This window comes from Zonotrichia leucophrys, chromosome 14 (genome assembly GCF_028769735.1).
Source record: "Zonotrichia leucophrys gambelii isolate GWCS_2022_RI chromosome 14, RI_Zleu_2.0, whole genome shotgun sequence".
Classification (NCBI taxonomy): domain Eukaryota; kingdom Metazoa; phylum Chordata; class Aves; order Passeriformes; family Passerellidae; genus Zonotrichia; species Zonotrichia leucophrys.
In genome coordinates this window covers 2439011-2461930 of record NC_088184.1, presented here as the reverse complement: position 1 = coordinate 2461930, position 22920 = coordinate 2439011, and the positions used below count along the sequence as shown (strand labels likewise).

The 22920-nt window shown below is 45.4% G+C and overlaps 1 protein-coding gene across 2 annotated transcripts in view; it reads right to left on the bottom strand.

Annotated features, from left to right (window-relative positions):
- The window catches only part of ADCY9 (adenylate cyclase 9), a 95887-nt gene that overhangs the window by 9800 nt on the left and 63167 nt on the right, over positions 1–22920 (bottom strand). For both annotated transcript variants that reach the window (XM_064726417.1, XM_064726418.1), the window contains 5 exons: positions 22040–22142; positions 18454–18662; positions 11908–12067; positions 8887–9035; positions 5410–5451 (listed from right to left, as the gene is read on the bottom strand). In XM_064726417.1, the coding sequence (XP_064582487.1) occupies positions 5410–5451; positions 8887–9035; positions 11908–12067; positions 18454–18662; positions 22040–22142 (663 nt within the window). The remainder of the gene's footprint in view (positions 1–5409; positions 5452–8886; positions 9036–11907; positions 12068–18453; positions 18663–22039; positions 22143–22920) is intronic.

Genomic DNA, 22920 nt, shown 5'->3' with positions numbered 1-22920 from the left:
TTAATTTAATTCTTAAACTCACCAAGTACTTCCATAAACTCATCAAGAATTTCTTTATCATCGTGTTCAGTGGCACAGCCCAATCCTGTTTTAAGGACTTCAGCAAGGAAACAGTTATTATTATATCTAAATATATAACTAAAAACACTGTATGTAAATTTGTACTTGTGTGTGTGTTTAGGTATCTGAGTGCACTGAATGTCTGTATGTGGGGGTGCCTGTGAGTTTCCTGGAATTTATCTGGTTTTGTATTTTTTATTACCTCCAATATTCAGAACCAGCTGCTTTACACCCCTGTGCCTTTCCCTTGTGTCCTCACCAAGGACCAGGAACCTTTGTCATGTGCCTTTAATGCTACACGGGAAGGGTTTGGGAGAAGATAACCCTGTAAAAGACACACTGTGGAGAACCCCATGGCAGCAGGGGCTTGGAACTTCATGAGCTTTAAGGTCCTTCTGACCCAGCCCACTCTGGGGTTCTATGAACTGCATGGAAGTGGGGAACACGGCTGTGCTGACATCTTTTCTGTGATAAAACCACTTCAGCTTTTCATGGCGGAGACAGAAAGTTTCTCCAAGTGCCAAGATTACATAAAATAATCAAGAATTCCTGTCTGCCATGGATTGGGAGCAGTATTTCAGATCCTTTCGACAGTTCAGTGCCTGCCTGTGCAGATTATGAGGCGCTGATGGAGCCTCTGCCAGTGCCAAACCACCCTGAACGAGGAGACATCTGCACTCTCCAATCTCAACTTCCTGCAGAGATGCAAAGGCACAAATTGAATCTGAGCAGGCCCCACCTATGCACTCCCAGAAGCGAAGGCTGAGCACAGACAGCTTGGCATGCAGTCATTTCTGCAGGGATCCAACTGCATTTTTGGATAAAATCATGCCAAAGCTTGAGATCTGATATGAGCAGACATGCGTTGAAGTTTGTCGAGTTAAGAGAAGGTTTGAAAAGGGAGAGCATCACATCAACCTTGCTCCTGGAGAGCCAGACAGGAATCCACACTCAGCACCTGCCTGCACTGCTCTGGGAAGGCAGGAAGGGATTAAAACTCAGCACAACTGGAGCAACAGCTCAACAAGAGAAGGCTGAATTTGTTACTGTAACATATGAAAACATTCCTGAGTTCATTTTGTTGCTTCATGTCCATGGGGGACAGGCTTCCACTCTGGATATATTTCAGAACTGAACTTTATTACAGGCACAGTTTTTTTTCTGAGTTTCATTCTCAAATACTTGATTGACAGGAAAGTGTGATGAAACAAAACCACAGCACAGCTGTGAGACAGATGAACGTGCCCCATATCCAAAACCATTTCTCTGTGCCACAGTCTTTGTATCTGTTCCCTTTTTTACAGAAATCCTATGGGGAAAAAAGTTTCTGGTGAGTGAAATATTTACAAGAGAGTGCAGGCTGAATTTCAGATGAAAGACAGGACAGATTACATTGAAAATTACTTATTTTGTTTTCTACCATAAATACACTTCTCCCAGGAGAAGTGAAGGTGTATTCATTTATTCCCTCTTCACAAGGGGACCATGAAAGGAGGAGATGGCCCAATTACATCAGATTTCTGTAATTGCTGTACCAAGACACTCCTTCCTCCCTGATTCTCAACAGAACCTCTGCTCTGAACCTGTTTATTTCCTCCCTTGAAAGACAAGTCAGAGACAAAGACAAAGACAAGGTTTAGTGGTGGCCTTGGCTGGGTTAATGGTTGGACTCGATGATCTCTGTTGGTCCCTTTTATTCTATGATTCCCTGATCTTGGAGGTTTTTTCCAGCCTAAATTATTCCATAATTAATGACTAGCAGGGAACAATTCTTGAAATACAATCCCTGTTATTTTGGAGGTGACAAAATGCCCTCCCAGCTTGATGGGCCAATAAAACAAAATGATGTGGGTCAGAGAAAATATCTTGGAAAATAAGAAGAGGTGCGGGAAAGTGAGGAAGGAATCTGGATTAAGGAGCACAATTCAGATTCTTTGAATCTGAGTTCATTATTTCACACATCTTGTGGGCAGAGATCTGTTACTGACTGTTCCTGCTCTGAGAGTTTGATCCAGATAATCCCCTCTAACATCAGACATTCCTGCCACAGGAATTTATTTAAGCCATTAAGGGCTTTTTATTTACAGTGTTGTGTACAAAACACTCTCAGAGCACTTTAACTCCTCTGCAGTGAATGAGGTGAGCACCCAAAGGTTCTGTGGGGAGCAGTGGGGGCAGGATCTGCCTTTGGGGAAGGAGCTGCTGCTCCCACTGCCATTGCTGGAGCTCCCCTGAGCTGCTCAGCGTGCCCTGACCTCGTGGGCTCCAGCCCTGGGATGGGCATGGGCAGGGAGGGACTCACTGTGCCCTGACCTCCTCCATGGATGGGGAATGGGGTGGGATCCCTCCTCCAGAGCAGGAGATTTTATCCCATTGTGCATCAGGATGGAAAGTTCTGATTCCAGCCGGAAGGAGAGAGGAACTGCATCACCCTCATGTGGAATTCCAGCCTGGGATGTTGCAGTGAGCAGGGCACAGGACCTACAGGGCTGGAAATCACCTAAATCAGCTCCCAGGCAGAGCCATGACCTGGAGTCACCCTCTGGAATGAAAAGAAGAAAAACTCTCCACACCTCCAACAGGAAGGATCAATCCCCCACTGCCCAATCTCTCAAGTCTACTTTTTATGAGGTGCTGCAGCAGAAAACTGACTTTAAAAATCATTCCAATTGAGATCTTGAGCTGACAGTGTCTCTCTAACTCAGACTGGTGAAATGCTGCCTGGCACAGCCCCCTCACTATTAACTTGGCACCTCCATCCAGGCTGTGAACATGGAACAAGTGAGACTCCAGAGACAGAATCTCCTTTGGCTTGATCACAAATCATCAGGATAATGGCTTTCCACTTACAGAACCTTCTGGAAAGCCAGTTTGCTTCTGAGCCAGTAACCCCTGTTTGGATTTGGATATCTTGCTATATTGAAAGAGGAGCTCTCCCTGCTAAATCTGAGAAGAATGCAAGGGAGGAAAGGTGTGGAAAAGGGGATCAAAGTGCTGCTGTCCATGAAAAACCTGCAGTGGGTGCCCACAAACCCTTCCCTGCACCCAGGTGAGTGCAGACTCCACTCAAGTGACCAATTCCTGCTTCCCCTTGGAAAGTGGCACATCCCAGCTGCTCTGAGGTGAGGAAGGAATGAAAATGAGAAATGTTTCCCTCAAAGTTCATGGCTGTATCCTTTGGGCTGCCTGGAAAACAAGGGAAACTCCACATTTTTATTTACAGACAGTTCAGAGGTGAACTCTGTGCTAAGGCTTCATTACCATTACAACTGTCTCTCTTCCCAGGCAACATTAATATTATCTCAATTCTTGATCAAGGAAAGGGAACAACCTCATTACAGACAACACACAACCTTGTCTAGCCCTCCTAGAACATGAGAAAACTTCAGTGCTGAGAGGGGTAAGCAAGGAACCTGATTTATGTAATTCTGGCAGAAAGGTGCAGCAAAAAATTTTGTTAGGCTGAAGAGTTTCACCTTCTGTTAGTCCATTACCAGAAAAAAGGGGAAATTCTGTACTCTAGAAATGTGGTGTTCAATAATAAACAGCATAAGAACCCTGAAGAAAGAAGCCAAATTCTCTTTAATGGCAGGAACAGAACAGGATTAACTCCCAGCTCTCTCTTTTAACTCCCAGTGTTTGTTAATGTCCAGGTTTGGGCAGGGTCAGGCAGGAGAGCTGGACTGAAGGGCAGTGCTGAGCAGAATTAGCACATGGGTCTCTTCCTCAGCTGAAGGAGCACAGACAACATCCAAATAAAAAGTGGAAAATGAAGTTTAGGAATGTTTAAGAGGTGACATTTTCTGGTCACTGCCTTGCTTGGCCTTCAGCTCACAAGCCAAGCCTTGCAAAGGAGGGAAAGCCTCACTCACAGTGCTCCCCAGAGACACCTCCATGGTCTGCTCAGCAACTCTCCCTTCCCCTGTCACCAGTCACAAGTTACATATTTATGGAAGAAAAATATCTGCAGGAAAACAATGCTTGACAGGTGATCTTCTCACAGATTTCTGTCACTGAGGGGAGGACCCAGCTGTCAAAGGTTTAAGGCAGGATCAGTTATTGACCAGTGATCAGCAGCTGCCCAGGAGCCTGCTGGGGAAGAGGTTTGGAATTCTGAGGGGCACAAAAGCTTCACAAACAGAAAATAAGGATCCAAACTAAGGCTGATCCTGAGACACCACTGGAGGGATCAGCACACTGATGTTTACCAAAACAAACAAACAAAAAAAAGTCTCCTCTATTATTTTGGTTTTAACTTTCCATTCTGGATTCAATGAACTGGAATTCTCTTACAAAAAAGAACTTTCATTAATCAAAACCAGGAAAAAGGAAAATCCATGTAAGAAGAGCCAGAGCCCCCCCAAACCCCAACACTGCAGTAAGAGCTGAGTCCTTGGTGAAGGAATACCCAAAGCAACCCTGCTCTCATCCCTCTGTACCAAACCCCATGTGTTTCCTGAACTACCACGGCATTTGTGGAGATGAGAGTTATTAGAAAGGAATTTTGTTTTGACACAATCTCCCAGGACAAGCTCCTGAAACCCCTTTTACCAAAGTCACAGATCCACAGTTCAGTCAAACCCAGCATGGCCCAAAAATTGCCCCCAAATTTGCAATGAGCAAACCCAGACTTGGCTAACACCAAAGGCCAGTAAAAACACTACAAATGGTATTGCAAAAACTTGCAATAAACCCATGAGAAACTCAACACTGAAATCACCAGAGTGAATCTTTAACACACTTCTTTTAAGGGGCCATTAATTACCCAGGAAGGGATTTTTGTTTGCTTTGAAAGGCTCCAGGTGAAATTCCCTTTGCTCTCAGTTTGATGACTCCCTGCCCTGCCTGGGAAGGTGACAGCCAGGCCCACAGTGTCACAGCCCAGCCTGGGAAGGAGCTGCCTGCACATCCAGCTTTTCCTCTGCCCCAGGGAATTCTCACCTGCCCAGCTGTGAGAGCATCCAACTCCCACTGCTTCTGAATGGTGCAAATCAGCCAAGGAAATCAAAGAAACAGCTCGTGCTAGACACAGAATGCTCTAAAAACTGCTGCTACTGGAAAAACAGATGCTGTTTTAAATAGTTCCTCCATAGTTCTATTGCCTAGAAATCCAATTTAAGGAGAAAATATCATTACACAACTCTGTGAGTGCAGCACCAGCCCTGATGAGTTTTGGTCATACCCAAGTAATCTGTAAAGGAAATTACAGGAGAAGCTTAAACACAACTTGCTGAACCAATTTGTTGAATTCCCAAGGTATTACTGTGGATGCAAAGTTTTGCTCCCTGTAATTCACTGAAAATGTTTCTATCCCTAAATATAAAGATGGTAATTTTATAGAAAGCTTACCTAAAGTTCTGTGCCAAATCTAGATGAGGAGCTTCCATGGAGCTGAAATGAGAAAAGCACTGATTTCAGAGGGAAAGCTAAAGGAATCAACAAACATCCTGCAGCATTCCAGACAGAATTTTCCATTTCCCTATTGCACAGACCAAGAACTGCACTGCAGACCTGATAACTGCACACAAACTTTGTCTGAACATGATTTATCTGCTTGGGAGAGGGAACCAGCCAGAGCTGCAAATCCCTGAAAAGGGAAACTGGAACTTTGGAATGCCTGGAACAAGTAATTGTTAAACAATCCCATCTTACCTGGAAATAGGGAAAAGCAATCCCAGAGCTCTAAACTCCATTATGCCTTCATCTTATGTGAGAACACAGCACAAATATTTTAAAAATAAAACACAGAACAAATCCCAACATCTCCAAACAAAAACCAAAACAAAAACCAACAAAACAAACAACCCAAAACCAAAAAACCTCCCAAATCCCCAAAGCCCTAACACAGAACCCATTTTTAAGATGCCATTAGAGAAAACAAGTAATTCAAACACTTTGCTAATTTATTTGAATTACAATTTCTATATTGCAATCAAGTTGCAAAAGTCTATCAAACTCTCAGGATTAGTTATAACTGGAAAAGGAAGTCAAAGTGCAGAATGGATCTGCTATGGTGCAGACAGGGCTGCAACTGCCACCATGACAAAAATATTATCACAATCATGGTAAGAGACAAACAAAAAGATGATTATTAACAAACTGAAGCAATGGGTTTCACTGACTAAACCTGTGTGACTCTTGTTCAGGATTAATTCTATCAATTACCTTTCAGACCTGCAGTTCAACCGCTCTATTACTTGAAATATTTATTTTTGAGGGATGAAATAACAACATATTCCATGATTTCTGAACCTTGCCCATTCATGGTCACTGCTGTTCACACCACAGGTGGAAATAAGAGAATTATTAAGAGAATGAGGTTTCTCAACATTCACAGAGCCCCTTTAGCACTCAGCAAGAGCTGATGCTGTGACCTGACACAACAGCAAGGTCTCCACCTCTCACCTTTGGGAGGGCCATTAATAAAGTTGAAATGCAGGGAAAATGCCCAGTTCTGGGTCTTTCTCTCTGCACAAAGTCTCAACCCAGAGCTTGTCCAGGAGTGCATCCATGGCCCCTTCACCAGGCTCTGCCAGGAGCCCCAGGAACTGCTGGGGAATGAGGGAAGAGCAAGCAGGGAACCAAGAAATGGCACTGAGGGTCTGCTCTCTGCTAATTCCCCTGGAAAACCAAACCTGGGTTGAGTTTGGAGCCAGGGGCTTGGGCTGTGCTCCCTGGGAACAAGTGACAGCACGAGAGGAAACAGCCTCAGGTTGTGCCAGGGGAGGTTTGGATGGATAGCAGGGGAAAAAATGTCTTAAGCAAAAGTCCTGGCACAGCTGCCCAGGGCAGTGCTGGAGTCCCCACCCCTGGGGGATTCAGAAGTCCTGTGGATGTGGCACTTGGGGACAGGGGGCAGTGTGGCCTTGGCAGTGCTGGGGGACAGCTGGATTTGATGGCCTCAGAGGGTTTTTCCAAACTCAAGGGTTTGTGATTCCAGGGCTCTCAGTGAAGCTGAGCCACTGAAAGCACCAGTGCCAAAAAGGAAAAACCACAGGGAGAAATCTTTGGGACTGGGAGAGGGTCACTCAGGGCTGGGGACAGATGGGGGATCCTGAACCCAATGGGACAAACCCATGAGGAGACCAGGGAGGCTTCACAGCCAAACACTCCCTTCCTGCCCTGCAGCTGGAGAGATCTCCCCTGCCCTCCCTGTGCAAGTCCCCTGCAGACAGACAAGAAAGGGATTTGAGGGAGGAGAGCTGACAGCCTTTAACCCTTTGGGGTAAAAGCCACTGCTCAGACCATGGCTGGGGGACCTTATAGAGATACTGAGTGTATTTTTGAATGCTTTTGTTTGTTTTGCTTTGTATTCTTGGTGGTGTTCGGGATGTGGTCAGTGGAACCATGGAAAAACCCAGCATACCAACCTCCTTGTGCAAAAAAGAAAAAACCGGGAATTGTTGGAGATTTTTTCAGAAATGGCTTGGAAGGCAGCTGTGGGGGACAGGTTCTCACAGCCAGTTTCTGTAAACAGCAGAAGTTCTCAGGTTGTTTTTAATTACAAGTAAAAGTGACAAACATGAAGGCCTTGAGAACCTTGCATACCAGAGTTCTCAGGCAGCTTTCTCATAACAAGTAGATATTCTATCTTTGGCTGTTTTGGGAAAGCAAAAATAATTTTGAGAACCCAAATCTTGGTATTGGAAACATAAGGAGGGGTTGGTGTGTTATCTCTGACCTATTGTGAGCTCGGGTTTGCAATATGCATGAACTTAATTAACACTGTTATAAAAAGTGACTGATGGAGTGAATAAACGGAGTCGATGCTGATCAAGGAAGATGGGGCTCTCCCTCCGACTTCAATAGGGATTCTTCTGTAGTCACTATGATTTACAAATCATTTGTCAACTGACTCCAGCTCCAGGATGTTTTTTTCCAGGATTTTCTCCCTCCAACCCTTCCAGCCACCTCAAATCACAGATGTGAGCAAGTCTAACAGGTGACTTTTATTCTCCCCTTTTTTAAAATATAAATTTGATCAAGATTAAAAGAGACCACAGAAGACACTGAAAGAGGCAATTAAAGCTAAATACTCACTAAAATATGTATCTGCAAATTCTTTGTGGTCTGTTTGGAGTTTTTTTCATGTTTTTCACTTTATGATTCAGCAGGTCTCTGAAGGAGAGGAACTGACTGATTGAGGAGAAGACCTTGCTAAGTCCATCCCAAGGTGGGGTCTTAAGCCACTGAGAAGTGCAAGCTGATTATAAAATTTTGCCAATAGGAGTAGAAGGCTGGAAGGACCCCCTTGACAAGAAAACAGCAGGAGAATACTGCAAACAAATTCTCCTTGCAGAAAATAATTTATCAGAGAAAAACTGGAAAAATTTAAGGTTATTGCACAGAAACTGCATTATCTTGATTCCTCTGGTTACAGTTCTGCAGAGTCCTCTGAAAAGGCAGGAAACTGAGAATGGAACTGGCTATTAGATCCCATTAAACCTAAGCACCTGCCTTCCACACTGGAAAATGCATTGAGGAAGGAGGTGGAAGAAGAAGATGTGGATCCTAAGGGCAAAAATAAATCCAGAGGGGTGTTGGGGAGCAGTTGGGCTCTCTGGCACCACAAAACACCTGGGAAATTCCTTAATAAAACAGATTTTCAAACTAATGGTGAAAGGCAATTCTGTGGCTCTGTAACTGTGTCCTAGGAAGCACAGTGTGTCACACAGAAGAGGCACCCCCTGAAATCCTTCAAGAAAACAAATAAATAATGAAGAAATAAAATCATTAAAGTTGAAATGCTGGAGAAAGTCATGGCAGACAGCAAATCCCTTGTTTCCCTGGGAGGAGCCCAGCTGAGCTCCCTGGAGTGAGGCTCACCTGGAGGGGCACAAGGAGACGTAGAGCAGGATGAGCAGCACTGCTCCCACCACCGTTGCCAGCAGGGATCTCATCCAGGAGCTGAGCTGGCAGAAGTTACAGTACTGCACAATGGTGATGAGAATGGCACAACACATGAACATGGTGTACTGCAACAGAGAGAGAGAGGGGGGTTAGCAGCTGCCCAGGGCCCTGCCACACAGCCACCATGGAGAATTCATCCTAGGGAATGGGCACAGCGAGTGAGCCCACGTGCAGATGGAGATCTTCCCTTCCAGCAGCAAGAAAACCTTCAGCACTGGAGCTTTGTCACTGTTTTCCCTGGATGGAGGTTTTATCACACACCAAGTTATTTCAGTAATTTCCAGAGCCTCCAGCTTACCTTGGTCAAAGCTCAGTGCCTCTTCTCATTCACAAAAAGGGAAAAAAAGAAAGTGAAAATTCATGGTAACCTCCTCTCCACTGCTGGGGTTAGATCCTGCTTGCTCTAAACTGAATATTGAAATTCCATTGCATTGGAAATGCAGAGTGCAACTTCACCCACCTGCCTGCTTTTAGAAACTCCTCAGAGAAGTTCCCACAGTGCCCTGTGACAGCTGAGTCCAGGGAAGGAAGGATCTGCCTCAGTGACAAAAGGCAGCTGCAGTCACTGCCAAAGGACAAGCTCACATTTTGATTAAGGTTTGATTGATATGAGGTTCCAAATTCCTCATCTCAAAACCCCTTTACCTGTCCACAGCTTGCTGGATAAAGGAAAGGAAATGCAGGACAGATGCACTGCCCAGAGCACCTTCATTTCCCCAGTACAACCTCACAGTGCTCAAAACTCTCAAGTGTGCCAATGATGTGCCAATTTTGGTTTCCCAAATATATTCATGACCATCCAAGCTAAACTAGAGACTCCACACTTGGATGAAGGAGTTCTGGTCTAGCTTTGTGCTGTGTTTTACAGCATGAAATGATCATTCTCTCCCCTTCTCTCTCCCTTTAGGTGTCCTGTGCAGCTGAAGTGCAGACTCTGCAGCCTGGCAGTCCTGTGGCATAACAAACAAGCATGTGATTGAGAGCAGACACAGAGGATGGGAAAAATCCTTACATAATTCACCATTTTTAAACCACAAACAACAATTGTTGGATTTTTTAATGACTTAAAAACGGATAAAGGAATTTCAGAAGTGTCCATAAAAACCCCATAACTTAAACTTACTTTTTTCCCCCCATTTGAGGTCTCCTGAAGTGGCAGGGCACTGCTTCTCACTCCAAGTGATGCCCCAGCATGAAGCCAGCCTATAGAGGGTCAGGATGTGCTGGATTTTACTATGGATGCATGGCTTTGGAAAGTTTTTTTTTTTTTTTAATGGCTATTTTTGTTAATTTTCATTTTATAATTATTTTATATCCAGGGAAGGTATAAAATGCTATGAATAAAAAAAAAACTTTGCAAAACCATGTCATAGTAAAGGAGGAGACTTACCTGACCCTCTATAGATTGACTCCATTTCCTAGAGCTCCATGAGTGTGGGAACACTGAGCACAAGCTGAGCTGGGACATCTCTTGGAGAGTGAGCCAACAGCCCCACGACTCTGGAGCACCTGCAAGAGGAAAAAAAAGCAAAGTTCATTCTCAGTTTGGTGATGAAAATCACCATTTTACTGCTGCTGCCTCAAGTGGTTTGACTCAACCTGACCTGTGTTGAGAACACACTCATAAAGTGGTTCAGATATTATCTGAAACATCTGGAGAGATGATCAAGGATGGTGATGAATGGGATGGTATCAAAATCAACAGATTTGAGAGATTTGAAGGTTTTCAGCTCCCTTCCCTTGAGGAAAACATTCCTATGGTTAATTTACTGATAATCATGGAGGGGAAAGACCATCATTAAATTGAATGAACAAACAAATCAATTTACAGCTTAAAATTTCTTCCCTAAAGCTCCAAAAGGTAGAAACTGCAGAATGATCTTAAGCATGGGATGGACCAGAATGTCAGCCACGCCCTGCTGTGGCTGTGACAACCACGGGATGTGTGTTTAAATCAGCAGGGACCAAAAAATGTGTGGTCACATGTTCCCATGGAACAAACAGCCCCCAGCAGCCAGGAATAAGCTGGGATAGGAAGAGTGAAGAGGATCTGGCCATTACCTACACCCTGAAATAGCAAAGCTTTGTGAAACAGAATTCCCTGAGGATCCTGGAAAGGAAGGATGGCACGCTGTGCTGCCTAAGAGAAACCTGCAGAGAAACAATCTTTCATCTCCAGCTTGAGGCCATTTTGTTCACAGTTTTTAAGCCTTGATTTTATGCTACAGTTGGCTTTTAAATTAAACTGTTCTCCCCCCTCCTCACTGTTGCCCATGGCTGGAACAAGAGGTGCCTTCCAACCCAAACCATTCTGTGATTCTATGAATGTTTAACCCCTTGTTCTCCCCTTCTGAGTGCTTTTAATAACAGAGACACCAAATTCCCTATGGATCTCTGTGTCTGGGTTAAACATGCCAATTTCTTTCCCTTCCTTTTCAGAAGGCAGTTATTGCATTCCTTTAGCCATTCCCACAACCCCTGCAATGGCCATTCCTAGGTACCAAGTGCTCTCTCCTTTGAGTTCCTTCATCTCACTCTGCAAAGCCAAAACACCCCCCACTAATCCTGTTCCCATTGTTGAGGTTCACTGATACAAATTCTCTGACTCCAAACTCCAAATCCAGCCCAGGACAATAATCCTGGGATAAACCACTGGAATTATCTCAAAAAAAAATCCTGCAGAAGTGCTTGGTTTAAGAGAAAAAGGTATGCAAGCAGCAGGAATTTCTAGGTATCCTCTCCCCTTTTGTCAGAGAGTTTTCACCATGGCTGTGTTTACATAACAGACCAGGAATTCCATCATGCACAAAGCCCCATCCCTCCAAGGGATCTGTATCAAACAGATGTAAAGCAGGAGGGAGGTGGAGGAAGGCAGGCAAGCAACAAGCTTTGGTAGCTGCAAACACTCACTTTAGGGAATGGAGTTCAACAACTTACATGTATATTTGTTTCAAAATCAGAGGTGAAGTGTGAAAAAACTGCAAGAGCTGGGAGAGAAACCAGGATTGCACCGAAGAAGTGTCGGGGCAGCCAGCCAGATATCACCTCCAGGAGCCGCTTGGTGCAAGTCATCACCTCCTCCAGGAAAAAAGCCATCCTGGAACACAGGAAAGCAGGGAGCCAGGCATTAATGGCAGCACATCTCCCTGCACCCTCATTTACCTGTAAAAACAGAGCTTCAAACCCATCCCTGAGGCTCTGGGAGCAACCAAGGTGCCACAGCAGCTGCTGGTGACAGCCAGGGAATAATCCAGCCCGGCTGCTCCAGTGAGGAGAGGCAGCAAATTGAAAGCCAAACTTCACTTCCTTGGAAGCTTAAGCAGAGAGAAGACTCCTCTCCATTCATAAATAAAGCAAGCAGGGAGAGGGGAAACTTTCCCAAGTGAAACCTACTGAAAATAACACCAGGAACGTCTGAGGAGCAGGGCAGCTCCAGCACCCATCACAGCGCAACCCAAACCAGTTCTCCCAGTTGGAAGCAGCCATCCTGCAGGCATTCCCTGTCTTTAGGAAGGGGAAGGGGGGCGTGGGCTGCGAGCTGGCAGAGCCCGGCCCGGCTGGCACCGCCCCGCGGGAAGGAGCCGCTCTCGCCCGGAGCTGCCGAGAAAACCACGGCAGAAAACCAGAAAACCCAACCTGTGAAACGCTGAAGGAGCCAAGTGGGAAAGCTCTGGAGAGGAGCTCACCGGAGATGCTTCTCCAATGAGAGCAGCTCTAATTGCTAAAATGAATAAGGGAAGGGAAAAGGATGCTCAATGCTCAAGGGCATTGCATAGAAAACTCGTATTTATCCACAGAAATAAATCTTCGGGATAACTTCCTCCTCAAAGCTCAACATTAGTCACTTGAGGAAAAGTGCAACTGCTGTTCAAGTGCCTAATTATTTTTAAGAAGCTGTAAAAAGGTGGTGGAGCACAGTTGGCTGCATCCAGAGTCATTAATGGCACGTGTGGAGTGATCAGACTCAGGCTGAGCAGGTGATTCTGGACTACAGAGCCCAAACAATACAGAATCACACCTTCTGCATGGACAGAGATGCTCACAGCTGAAAAAAAAACCCCCAAAAATGAAATTCCCAGTCTCCAAAGTCACATAAATTACCCCACATCACCTATATCTCCAAAAAGAGAAAAGATATCCATTAATTTTTAACCCTGTTGTCTGAAATACAAGGTTTTATAAGGGATAAAAACCTGATGCAAACCAAGCTGAATTTAAATTTCTATATGCCAGTTTGACACTCATTCCACACCTTTAAATATAAATTGTTTGTGAATGAGACTTTAATTCTCCAGTCTGGAATTCTGTGAATTGCAATCAAAAGTATTTTGTGCAGCATAAAGAACTCTTCTCTAATTGCATGTGTTAAAATCTGTAAATTACAGTTAAATTCAGGGGAAATGAGGAATTTGGGAGGATGGAATACACTGTAATTCATCGGGAGCCCACGAGAGGGTGCTCACAGATTTGCAGGTTTAATGAACTTCCACTCACACCAAAAATTCCAACTGTATTCCATCGGAAAACAGAATTTCCAGCAAAGCACTGAAATTTCAAAACTGGATATAAAAGATGTTTACAAAGGGTCTCTAGAGTAAGAATTGGGGTTTCTGAAGGGGTACAGAGTGTCAGAACTGTCCCCGTGCCCAGGTCTGAAATCACCACCCAACAACACCTCTGAAATGAAGCCCCATCCTCCAGCACCGATGGTTGGGATTGGCAGTGCCAGGGCTGAGCTGGGAGCCCGGGAAGGGAAGGGAAGGGAAGGGAAGGGAAGGGAAGGGAAGGGAAGGGAAGGGAAGGGAAGGGAAGGGAAGGGAAGGGAAGGGAAGGGAAGGGAAGGGAAGGGAAGGGAAGGGAAGGGAAGGGAAGGGATGCCAGCCCAGGGCTCCCTGTGAGGCAGCAGTGCCACCTGTGCCCACGCTCCCATCGAGGCTGGCACAGCCCCTGTGGCACACGCCCAGCCCGTGTCTCTCACCCCAGCCCACACACCAGGGACTCCAGGGTTGGCATCTCCCTTCCTGCCAAGCCTCCATGCCAGGACAAACTCCTGTGGGAACCATAGCAACAAATCCAGGGGTGAACCCCAGGGGTTAATCCTGCCAGGAGGACTCTGCTTTATTCAGGCAGGTGCAGATTCCAGGGCAATGCCACCTTTCTCCTGCCAATCTTCACCTTCTTGCACTCATTTTTTGGGATGGATTTAGCGTGGGGCTCTGCACTCTGGAATTACGGGATGGAATTCTCCTCCTTAGCAGTGAATCCAGCCCAATGCTCCCAGCACAGGAAGTCAGGGGTGCATTAAATCCAGACAGCAGTGAGAGCTGCAGACAGATTTAATGGCTACAGGGCAGTATCAGTAAATAATGCAGTGTCAGTGGGCAGCTCAACAGGGCTTAAATGCTAAAGCATCTGAGCTGTTTACACAAGCTGGAGTTCAAATTAGTAACTTTGACATAAATGATTAATGGCTAATGGAGACTGTTACCATCATTTTTGTATTTACTGGCAGTTTAAAATCAATTCCCAGAGTTCAAATCAAAAGCTTTTGGCATAGCAGCAATTTGGTGGGATATTAAATACCAGATGTTAGAAATAAATAAAGGCAAACAGACTCCATTGTTTTCCTCAGCATCAATACTCTGTATCAGCCGTGTTAACAGATCTGCTTCATTAGGCTCCAGGGGCAGAGAGCAATTTCTGCTCCTGGTCATGAGGAATTCAGGAAGATCCAACGCTGGCCACAGGTCCTGGCTGAGGAGAGACAGGGGTGGCACCTCAGCAAGGCTGGGAAGGTGAAGCATCAGGAATAAAGCAGTTCTTCGGTCAGGTAACAGCACAGCTTCCCCTCTGCTGTTGCACTTGCTTTCTTCATCCAGAGGATTCTCTTTTGCTGTCTAGAAAGGTCCTTTTAAATTCATGAATTAACTGAAAGTTGACTCTCTTGGATAGGGCTAAACACCCACTCTTCTGCCCTCCACCCTTCACTGAAGCACGCTATCAAAAGCAACACATTTCTTGTAAATAAACTTATTTATAAGCAGTTTTACTCGAGGGTAACATATCAAAATTATCTAGTGAACAAAACTTCTAGATTTACACTAAATATTGGGCAGCTGCTGGGCAGAATCTCTAATCTCTATTCCTGCAGAGCCACTCCTCAGACTCCCAAGTGGAATCTCACCCATCGTTGTACATTCAATGACAACGGGGTTTTTTTAAATACCAGAACTTTAGGATCTGTTACACTTCAGTTGAGCTCGTCAAAGTAGCTGCATTTCAAGAGGGCAGAAGGACATTCTTCAGAGAACATTCACAGAGGAGATGACATCTTCCACGTGCTCACAAATGAAGCACCAATTTTTGCCTGCAGCTTTATACAATTAATTTTCGAGTGGCTCTTGTGCTAACAGTGGGATGCTCATCTATAGGTACTCCAATAATTTATTATCAGACACTTCAGAGGAATCAAAACATCCTTCTCCCTCGTAAGCTTTGCTCCATGAGGACTTGTGCTGCTGCAGAATTCAATTTTAAGGTGTTTCCACTGCCCAGGCTGTGCCAGTGCTGTGCTTTCCCCTCCCACAGCTGGGCTGAGCCAGGGGAGCCCTTGCTAGGCTGAGCCCTGGATTTAATTATTTAATTACAATTTAGCTGATTTAAAGGCAGGGTGTTTAGCATCGTGATAATGAAAATACAATGTGAAACTTAGGCAAGGATTTTCTGGTCTTAAAATAATCCCTTTTCCTGAAATTCTGGGAGTGTGCCCAGCATTGTAGTCCAGTCTCCTCCCCAAAGATATCTCAGTGGTATTCTGTGATTGTCATTTGGGATGACATTTCTGCACAGGAAGTTCTGCACTGTTTCTGTGCATAATGAGTGGTCAGAGGGAGCAGTCCTCACTTGGAAGAGGATTTGAAGAGGAAAATGATGATTTTCACCTCCCTGACAAAGTGTGTGCCTCAGGTTACGGAGACTGGGCTGGCCCAGAAGTGCATTTCGGGTATTTACTATAAAGCAAATACAGAATAAAAATCCAAAACATCCCTGCTGGTTTGAAGGAGAGGACAGGGAAAGGCAGAGGTCACCTGTCCCATCCAGCCACTGCTGGTTCCCAAGGTAACCAGGAGAGTTTGGAGATCACAGGTCAGGCTGACAGCACAGAGCTGCAGGGAAGCCAAAGCCCTGCACAGCCACTCACACACAAAACCACTTTGCCAACTCTATACAGACTGAAAACAACAATTTTTCTTCTCCTTAAGGAACCCATAAACCACCAATTACAGAGCAATAAAACCTTATGTATCTACCTATAAATATTTCTAATGTTATAGCAATAATTTTTATAAATGTACAAAATAAGGCAAAAGCAATGTCCTGTGGGGAAAACAACAAATTGAAAAACACTAAAATGAAGTAAGAATTCACCTGTACAGCAAGTGAACACAAATCTTCTCCAAATACACCTGGACAGCAGAAAGCAGCACTTCTGGAAAGCAGTGGCTGAGCTGTTCCCATCTGAACAATTCATGGCCACCAAACCCAGAGCACCTGAAAGAGCTGCCTGAAAACTGCCTGAAATTCAACTTCTGCCCCACCCAAACCAGAGTCCAGAATCTTCTGCAAAGGGGAAAATGCATTTCTGATGCAAGAGAGAGGACACACCAATAATTACCACAGTTTAGAATGACAACTCTAGCAGTTCAACCATCTCCCAGCACAGCTTCTAACTCTCTGAATTTCTACATTTTCTAAGAACTATTCAAATTGCAACAGCCAAACACACCTGCTAAGAAATGCTATCTTTAAAGCATTTCATAGATGGCTTCTCTCCACTCCACATGCCAGCTCTGATGTAAATCCACTTGCACACATTTATATGCCCAGTGAAGTACAAATTCCTTCAGTGACTAAAACATTAATTCAGTATTTTTAAACCTCAACCCTGCAAAGCCAAAATGAGAGTGCAAACTGCAATCTTTTGTTTCTTTTGAAACAGCAGCAGAAATTGCTTCCAGCTCATAATTACAAAAGCATTTTGACTGACACCTTCCTGACAGATGTGCAGAACTCCAGGAGAGGACACCCATCTGCACACCCCTCCCTTATCCCTGTGCCAGGGAAGGGCAGGGAACACCAGGATGAGCAGGGCACAGTGAAGGGGCTCCCACAGGCCCAGACAAACAATCAGCTCATTCCCAGGTTGATCCCTGGGTTAGGGACAGGTTACACCCAGGAGAGCAGGAGCTGCCCTGAGCAAAGGGCTCTGAGTGTGTGAGTAACCCTGGGCTGGAGGAGTCACCCCAGCAGTGCCCTGGAAGCCCAGAACAGCCCAGCACTGGGGGGACTGGGCACAAATGGGGAAAGAGGAGCTGCTGTTGAAATCCTGGCACCTGCAGCCAAGTGTGCTGAGGGCACAGCAGAGGCTGAGGGGCAGGACAAGGGCTCAGGAGTGGGGCTGGCACCTCTGAGCACAGCTTTGCCAAGTGCCACCCCTTCTGCAGAGACAGAGCGGTGCCCCTTTCCCTTCCCACTGGACTCTTCTTATATGCCAGACACAGAAAACATGAACTATCTCAATGTTAACCCATGAAACTTCAAAAAAAAAAAAATTCTGGGCAGACACAATGTGCCTTTAACAATTTCTCTTCTTTCCTTCTTTGAGGGCAGCATTGCTCTTTGCAGCTCTGACACAGGGTGTCAGTTTTAACCCCAGAACTCTGCACTTTTATTGTGGAGTTTAAAGGAGCAGTTTTTTGGGTGGATTTGTTTGCAGGAGAGATTGTCACAGACATCTTTTGTGAAAAATCCTTTCTTTAGGATTTTTCCCTCTTCTGGAAGGCTGAGGCCCCAGAAAGAGAATGTAAACAATGATTATCTGCTGCTGTGGAATGCAACAGGTGCACCTGTGATTGGCCCATGTTCCATGTTTACAATTAATGGCCAATCAGAGACCAAGCTCTCTCTGGGACAGAATCAGAGAGAGCTCCCTTCTTTATTCATTCCTATTCTATTCTTAGCACAGCAGCTTCTGAACTTTTCTCTCTATTCCTATTAGCATAGTCATAATGTAAAATATATCATAAAATAATAAATCCAGCCTTCTGATCATGAGATCAAGATTCTTGTCTATCTCTTCACCCCTGAGGAACCCTTGCAAGCCCTGGAACAAGAGATCAAAGTTTTCTGTTTGAATTCTGACAGTGCTGTGAGGAGAGAAGACATATAATGGCACGTGGCACCCCAAGGAACAGTCAGAGGGGCAGGGATGGGGTGCAGATTCCATCTCCCTGTGTGAACTCTATCAGAATCCCAATCTTGCTGCAATTCCTGCAGGCAGAGCTCTCCCTGCCCAGGCTGTGCTGTGAGCCTTGGCTGCTCTGCCTCTGCTCTTCCAGCCCATCCCAACCAGCTCCTGGGATGCTGTCAAACAGAATGTCCCTGAGCCAGGCAGCAGTGCAGAGCCCTGCTCTCTGTCCTTACCTGATGGACACGACAAGGGACAGCACTTCCAGCAGGATGGCGATGACAAACACGGCGACGGCGGCGGGCGGCGGCGGGGCTGCCACCATGCCGTGCCTCAGGAAACACGTGATGGAGAGGATGAGGAAGACTGTGGTGGACAGGAACACGTCCAGCAGAGAGCTGAAGGTGGCACTGGCAAACGTCTTCACTGGAGCATTCCTTATAACCTGTGTGGAGCACAGGGATTGAGGGAAGGGATGGAAAGGAATAAATGTTATTTTGTTGAATTCAATTGGATGATGAACAGCAGACCCTAACAAATGAAGGGATGAGGAAATTTTGGCCACTTCATTAATCCAGTGTAAGCACTGGTTGGAAACAAGCAGCAGAAGAGGTGGTTTGATGGTGACACAGCTCCCTGAGCAGACCATGTCGAGAAGAAGTATTGGTGGCACAACCCCCAGGCCTGGGGTGGTTTTTACACACTATTATGATATAGAAATCAAACAACACAAAAATTGAATATTCTGTGCAAAGAAACATAAATATAATAAGTAGAAGATAGGTTATGGGATATTTTCTTCTATTCTTTTAATTTAAAATAAGAACAGATTTTACTATAACCTTTTTAACCTTAAAAAAACCCCTCCTAACACCACTCCACAGACACAACTCCTGTGGCAGAATTCACATCTCCCTTTCAGACCAGATTAAAAGCTGTGTAATCCAAACTGACCAGAGCCCAGGGAACCCAGTCCTGCTCTTCCATAACCCCTCACCCCACATTCCCATCCCATCCTGGCCTGGCCCAGTGCTTGTGCAGCTGTGCTTTGTGCTACCATGGCCAGTCCTGCTGAAAACCAGATCATGAGCTCCACATCCTGGCTTATGAAGGTGAGCCCAGTCCTAGGAGTGTTTGTATCTGCCCAAGTTTAGAAAGCAAGCTCCAAAGAAAACCAGAAATTATGTTATCAATGTCACCATGATGGAGCCCAGTTGGAGGACTCTGGTTTAATTTGGAAGTTTCTTTTGTTCCTCAGATCACTTCCTGTGCTCAGCAATACTGGGAAACCAACTTGTTCCTCATTTGTACCTCTCTGCAACCTAACAAATCCAGCCAGCATCACTTCAGTGCCAAAATGACCTTTTAACTTGAGGGGTGGCAGAATCCTGTTCATGCACACCAAGTGGCATCAATAGAATTAAGGGAAGCAGCGCTGTGTCCCCAGTGACAGAGCCAGAGATGCTCCAGCAGTGCTAAGTGGTGCCTTCATTTCCAAATGAGAACAGATGAAGGCTCTGGGGAAGCAGAGCTGATTCCAGAGAGGGATCACAACCGGAGCCTGCAGCTGGCACTGCATAATCAGAGGTGAATTCAGGGGGGCTGGAGTCACTTTCAGCAGCACTGACTGTCAGGCCATTAGAGAACCTGGACTGTTGTCAAATCTTTTCACTCTCCAAAGAAGATTTCATTGTTGTTTTGAACCAGGACTCTGCTAACATAAAAGATTTAACAGGTTTTTGCCCCAGTGATGCAGAGTTGCTATTAGAGAGTGAAAATTCCCACTTTCAAGGACGTTTATGTAATAATTTTCAAATTATTAGCCTGCCACTAACAAAGTGCACAGGCCACATTTGTGCTCTTTCTAGGAATTTCCTACATAGCTACATTAATAGGTCTATCTGTATAAGCTTTACTATCTCTGCATTGCTTCTCTTGCCAATCTTTCCACTGGAAACCACTTGATTTACTATTTTCTTTACAAAAGAAAACAGTAAAACTTTGCAAACTTTACAATTTTCTTTACAATAGAAAATAGTAAAGTTTGCAAATTTTGCAGGCTGCATCCCACAGGAAGTTTCTCCCTGTTCTTGCTACAGGAACTTTATGCAGAGAGATGAAACTAAATTACAGGATGAGCATGGAGCTCACCGAAGTGAAGAGACTGAATTGCAGCACAACTGGGCTCTCCTTTGCTAAAATACAATAAATTAAGTGAGGTGTCACCTGGAAGTGTTGGAAAACAAGCAAATATTGCTAGGGAGAATGTGACAACACTGCCCAGAACTCAAAACAACAAACAGCAGAAGCAGAAATTGTGCTGCCCTCAGATGCAGGACACACTGGGAAGAAAAGAAAGCCAGCCCTGCTTTCTCCTGCTGCAGTTGTGCAGAGGGATCACCCAAAGGAGCAGCTCATGCTGCTGGAAGGGAAGGGCCCACTCCCCTTCCTGCTGCCGGACGTTTATCTGGGCTGCCTCGGGCCCTTGCCAACCCCTCCAGAGCTGCTGCTGCTTCCACCCAGCACAAAACAGCCCCAGATGCAAAGAGAAAGAGCCCCAAACAGAAAATAAAAAGAGCCCCCAAAGAGAAAAACAAACCATGAATATTTCATGCTAGGCCTGTAAATGAAGCGCTCGCTGCAGGGAAGGCAGAGAAGCACCAGAGCCATCAGAAGGAGCAGGGAGGAGGAGGAGGAGGAGCAAGGAGGGCAGAGCATTTGCCTTTTCTTGGCAGCAAATTTGCAGCTGCTGGTGGAAATGCAGCCTCAGTTCTAACTGACACCTAATGTCACTTTAGGTAAATTTAAACTATCCTGCCAGTTCCTATCAGTCAGGCAGGAAAATCCAGTGCTGTGGAAAGCCTGTGATATTATTAGCCCCAAGGGAATGAAGGAGTTTTTAGACTCAGTGCAGAATCCTGAAGAAAACACCAAGTTCCTTACAATTTACTGCTCCCTACAATTCCAGTGTTTAGAGCTGCACACTTATGGAATTAGGACAATTGAATACAGGTTTGGATTCAGGGATAACCATGAAACTGTGACTAAACAAGAATCAAATTCCAAGTTACCATTCTCAAAGTTAGAATATTTGATGAGAAGACAAGCAGCAATTGGTCCTTACCATCTCAGCATGGTTCTCTGGCCACCCTAAAGACTTGGAACATTAACCTGGACCTGGAGATAATCAGTGTACCTCAGATTTCCAGCCCAAACACTGGACTAGGGCATGGGCAAAAGATGCTCCAAGGGCTGGAGCTCCTCTGCTCTGATGTCAGGCTTGGAATGCTGGGGGTGTTCAGCCTGGAGAAGGCTCCAGGGGCAGCTCAGAGCTCTTCCAGTGCCTAAAGGGGCTCCAGGAGAGCTGGAGAGGGACTTTGGATGATGGCCTGGGGTAACAGGACCCAGGGAATGGCTCCCACTGCCAGAGGGCAGGGATGGATGGGATATTGGGAATTGGGAATTGTTCCCTGTGAGGGTGGGCAGGCCCTGGCACAGGGTGCCCACCCTGGATCCCTGGCAGTGCCCAAGGCCAGGCTGGGCAGGGCTGGGAGCAGCCTGGGACAGTGGGAGGTGTCCCTGCCATGGCAGGGGGTTGGGTTGGGATGAGCTTTATGGTCCTTTCCAACCCCAACCATTCCACATTTCTATAATTAACTGAAAGGAGACTCTTTACAGAGGCAGCAATATCAAGCAGCAAATCACATTTGACATTTCACAACACTTCTCATGAAACAACTGCAACAAAATGTGTTAAAAACCCCAAGATAGACAGTGGCTCAGACAGATCACAGACAGAAACCAAGGCCAGCAGAAACACACCTCCTCCTGGTAGCTCGTCCTGTAGGACATCTCCAAATCCTGATCCAAGAAGTTGAGGCTCAGCTTGTTAATAGGTGGTTTAAAGAAGTAATCTTTCATGAGGCTGAAGAGAAAGGACAAAATCAACATCAGTTTGTTCAGCTGCACCTCCTTCAGCCCCCCCCAGACTGCAGCTGCTGTTTCCAGGGATGCTGGCACTTGGCTTTGAAGTTCCTGTGGTTTTTCTTCTTTCTTGATCACCAAAGTATCCTCTTACCCACATCACTTGCTCAGTGAAAGGAAATATTCCACAAAAAAAGCAAACTTTTATATTTCCAGGAAGAGTCTAACAAGTCCTTCCAGAAATTTAACAGATCTAACTGATGAGTACAGATAATTGTAACATAAGCCAGCAAATAGTAAAGGTTAATTGCTGCTGCAGACACACAACCTCTGGAGCCACGTGGCTGTGGGATATTTGTGTCTTGGGTGGAATTCTATGGCTCAAAGCAAGCCAAGGATGACAAAGGTGACAAATTGTTATGGGGGAAAAAAAACCCATTGCCCATTTTAGAAAACAGCAGTTTCTTGTTATTTCAGACACTAAAATAACTCAGTAACTCAACTGGGAACACTCCCTTAATGATCTGGGCTGCAGAGAAGAGATGGAGAGCTGAGATTTACTTCTGAACTGGGAGATTTGGAATGAGCAGCACCATCAACAAAGGCAGTGACAAGTAATGACATCAGGGCTAAGGCACCCAGAGGCAGCAGCCACCAGAGGGTGTTTATGCCCTCCTTCACCTTCATCTTTTCTACACAAGGTGACAAAATCCCACAACAACATAAAAGAGACTTCAATCATTGGAAGTCAGGTTTATTCCCCATCCTCTGGAAGAAGC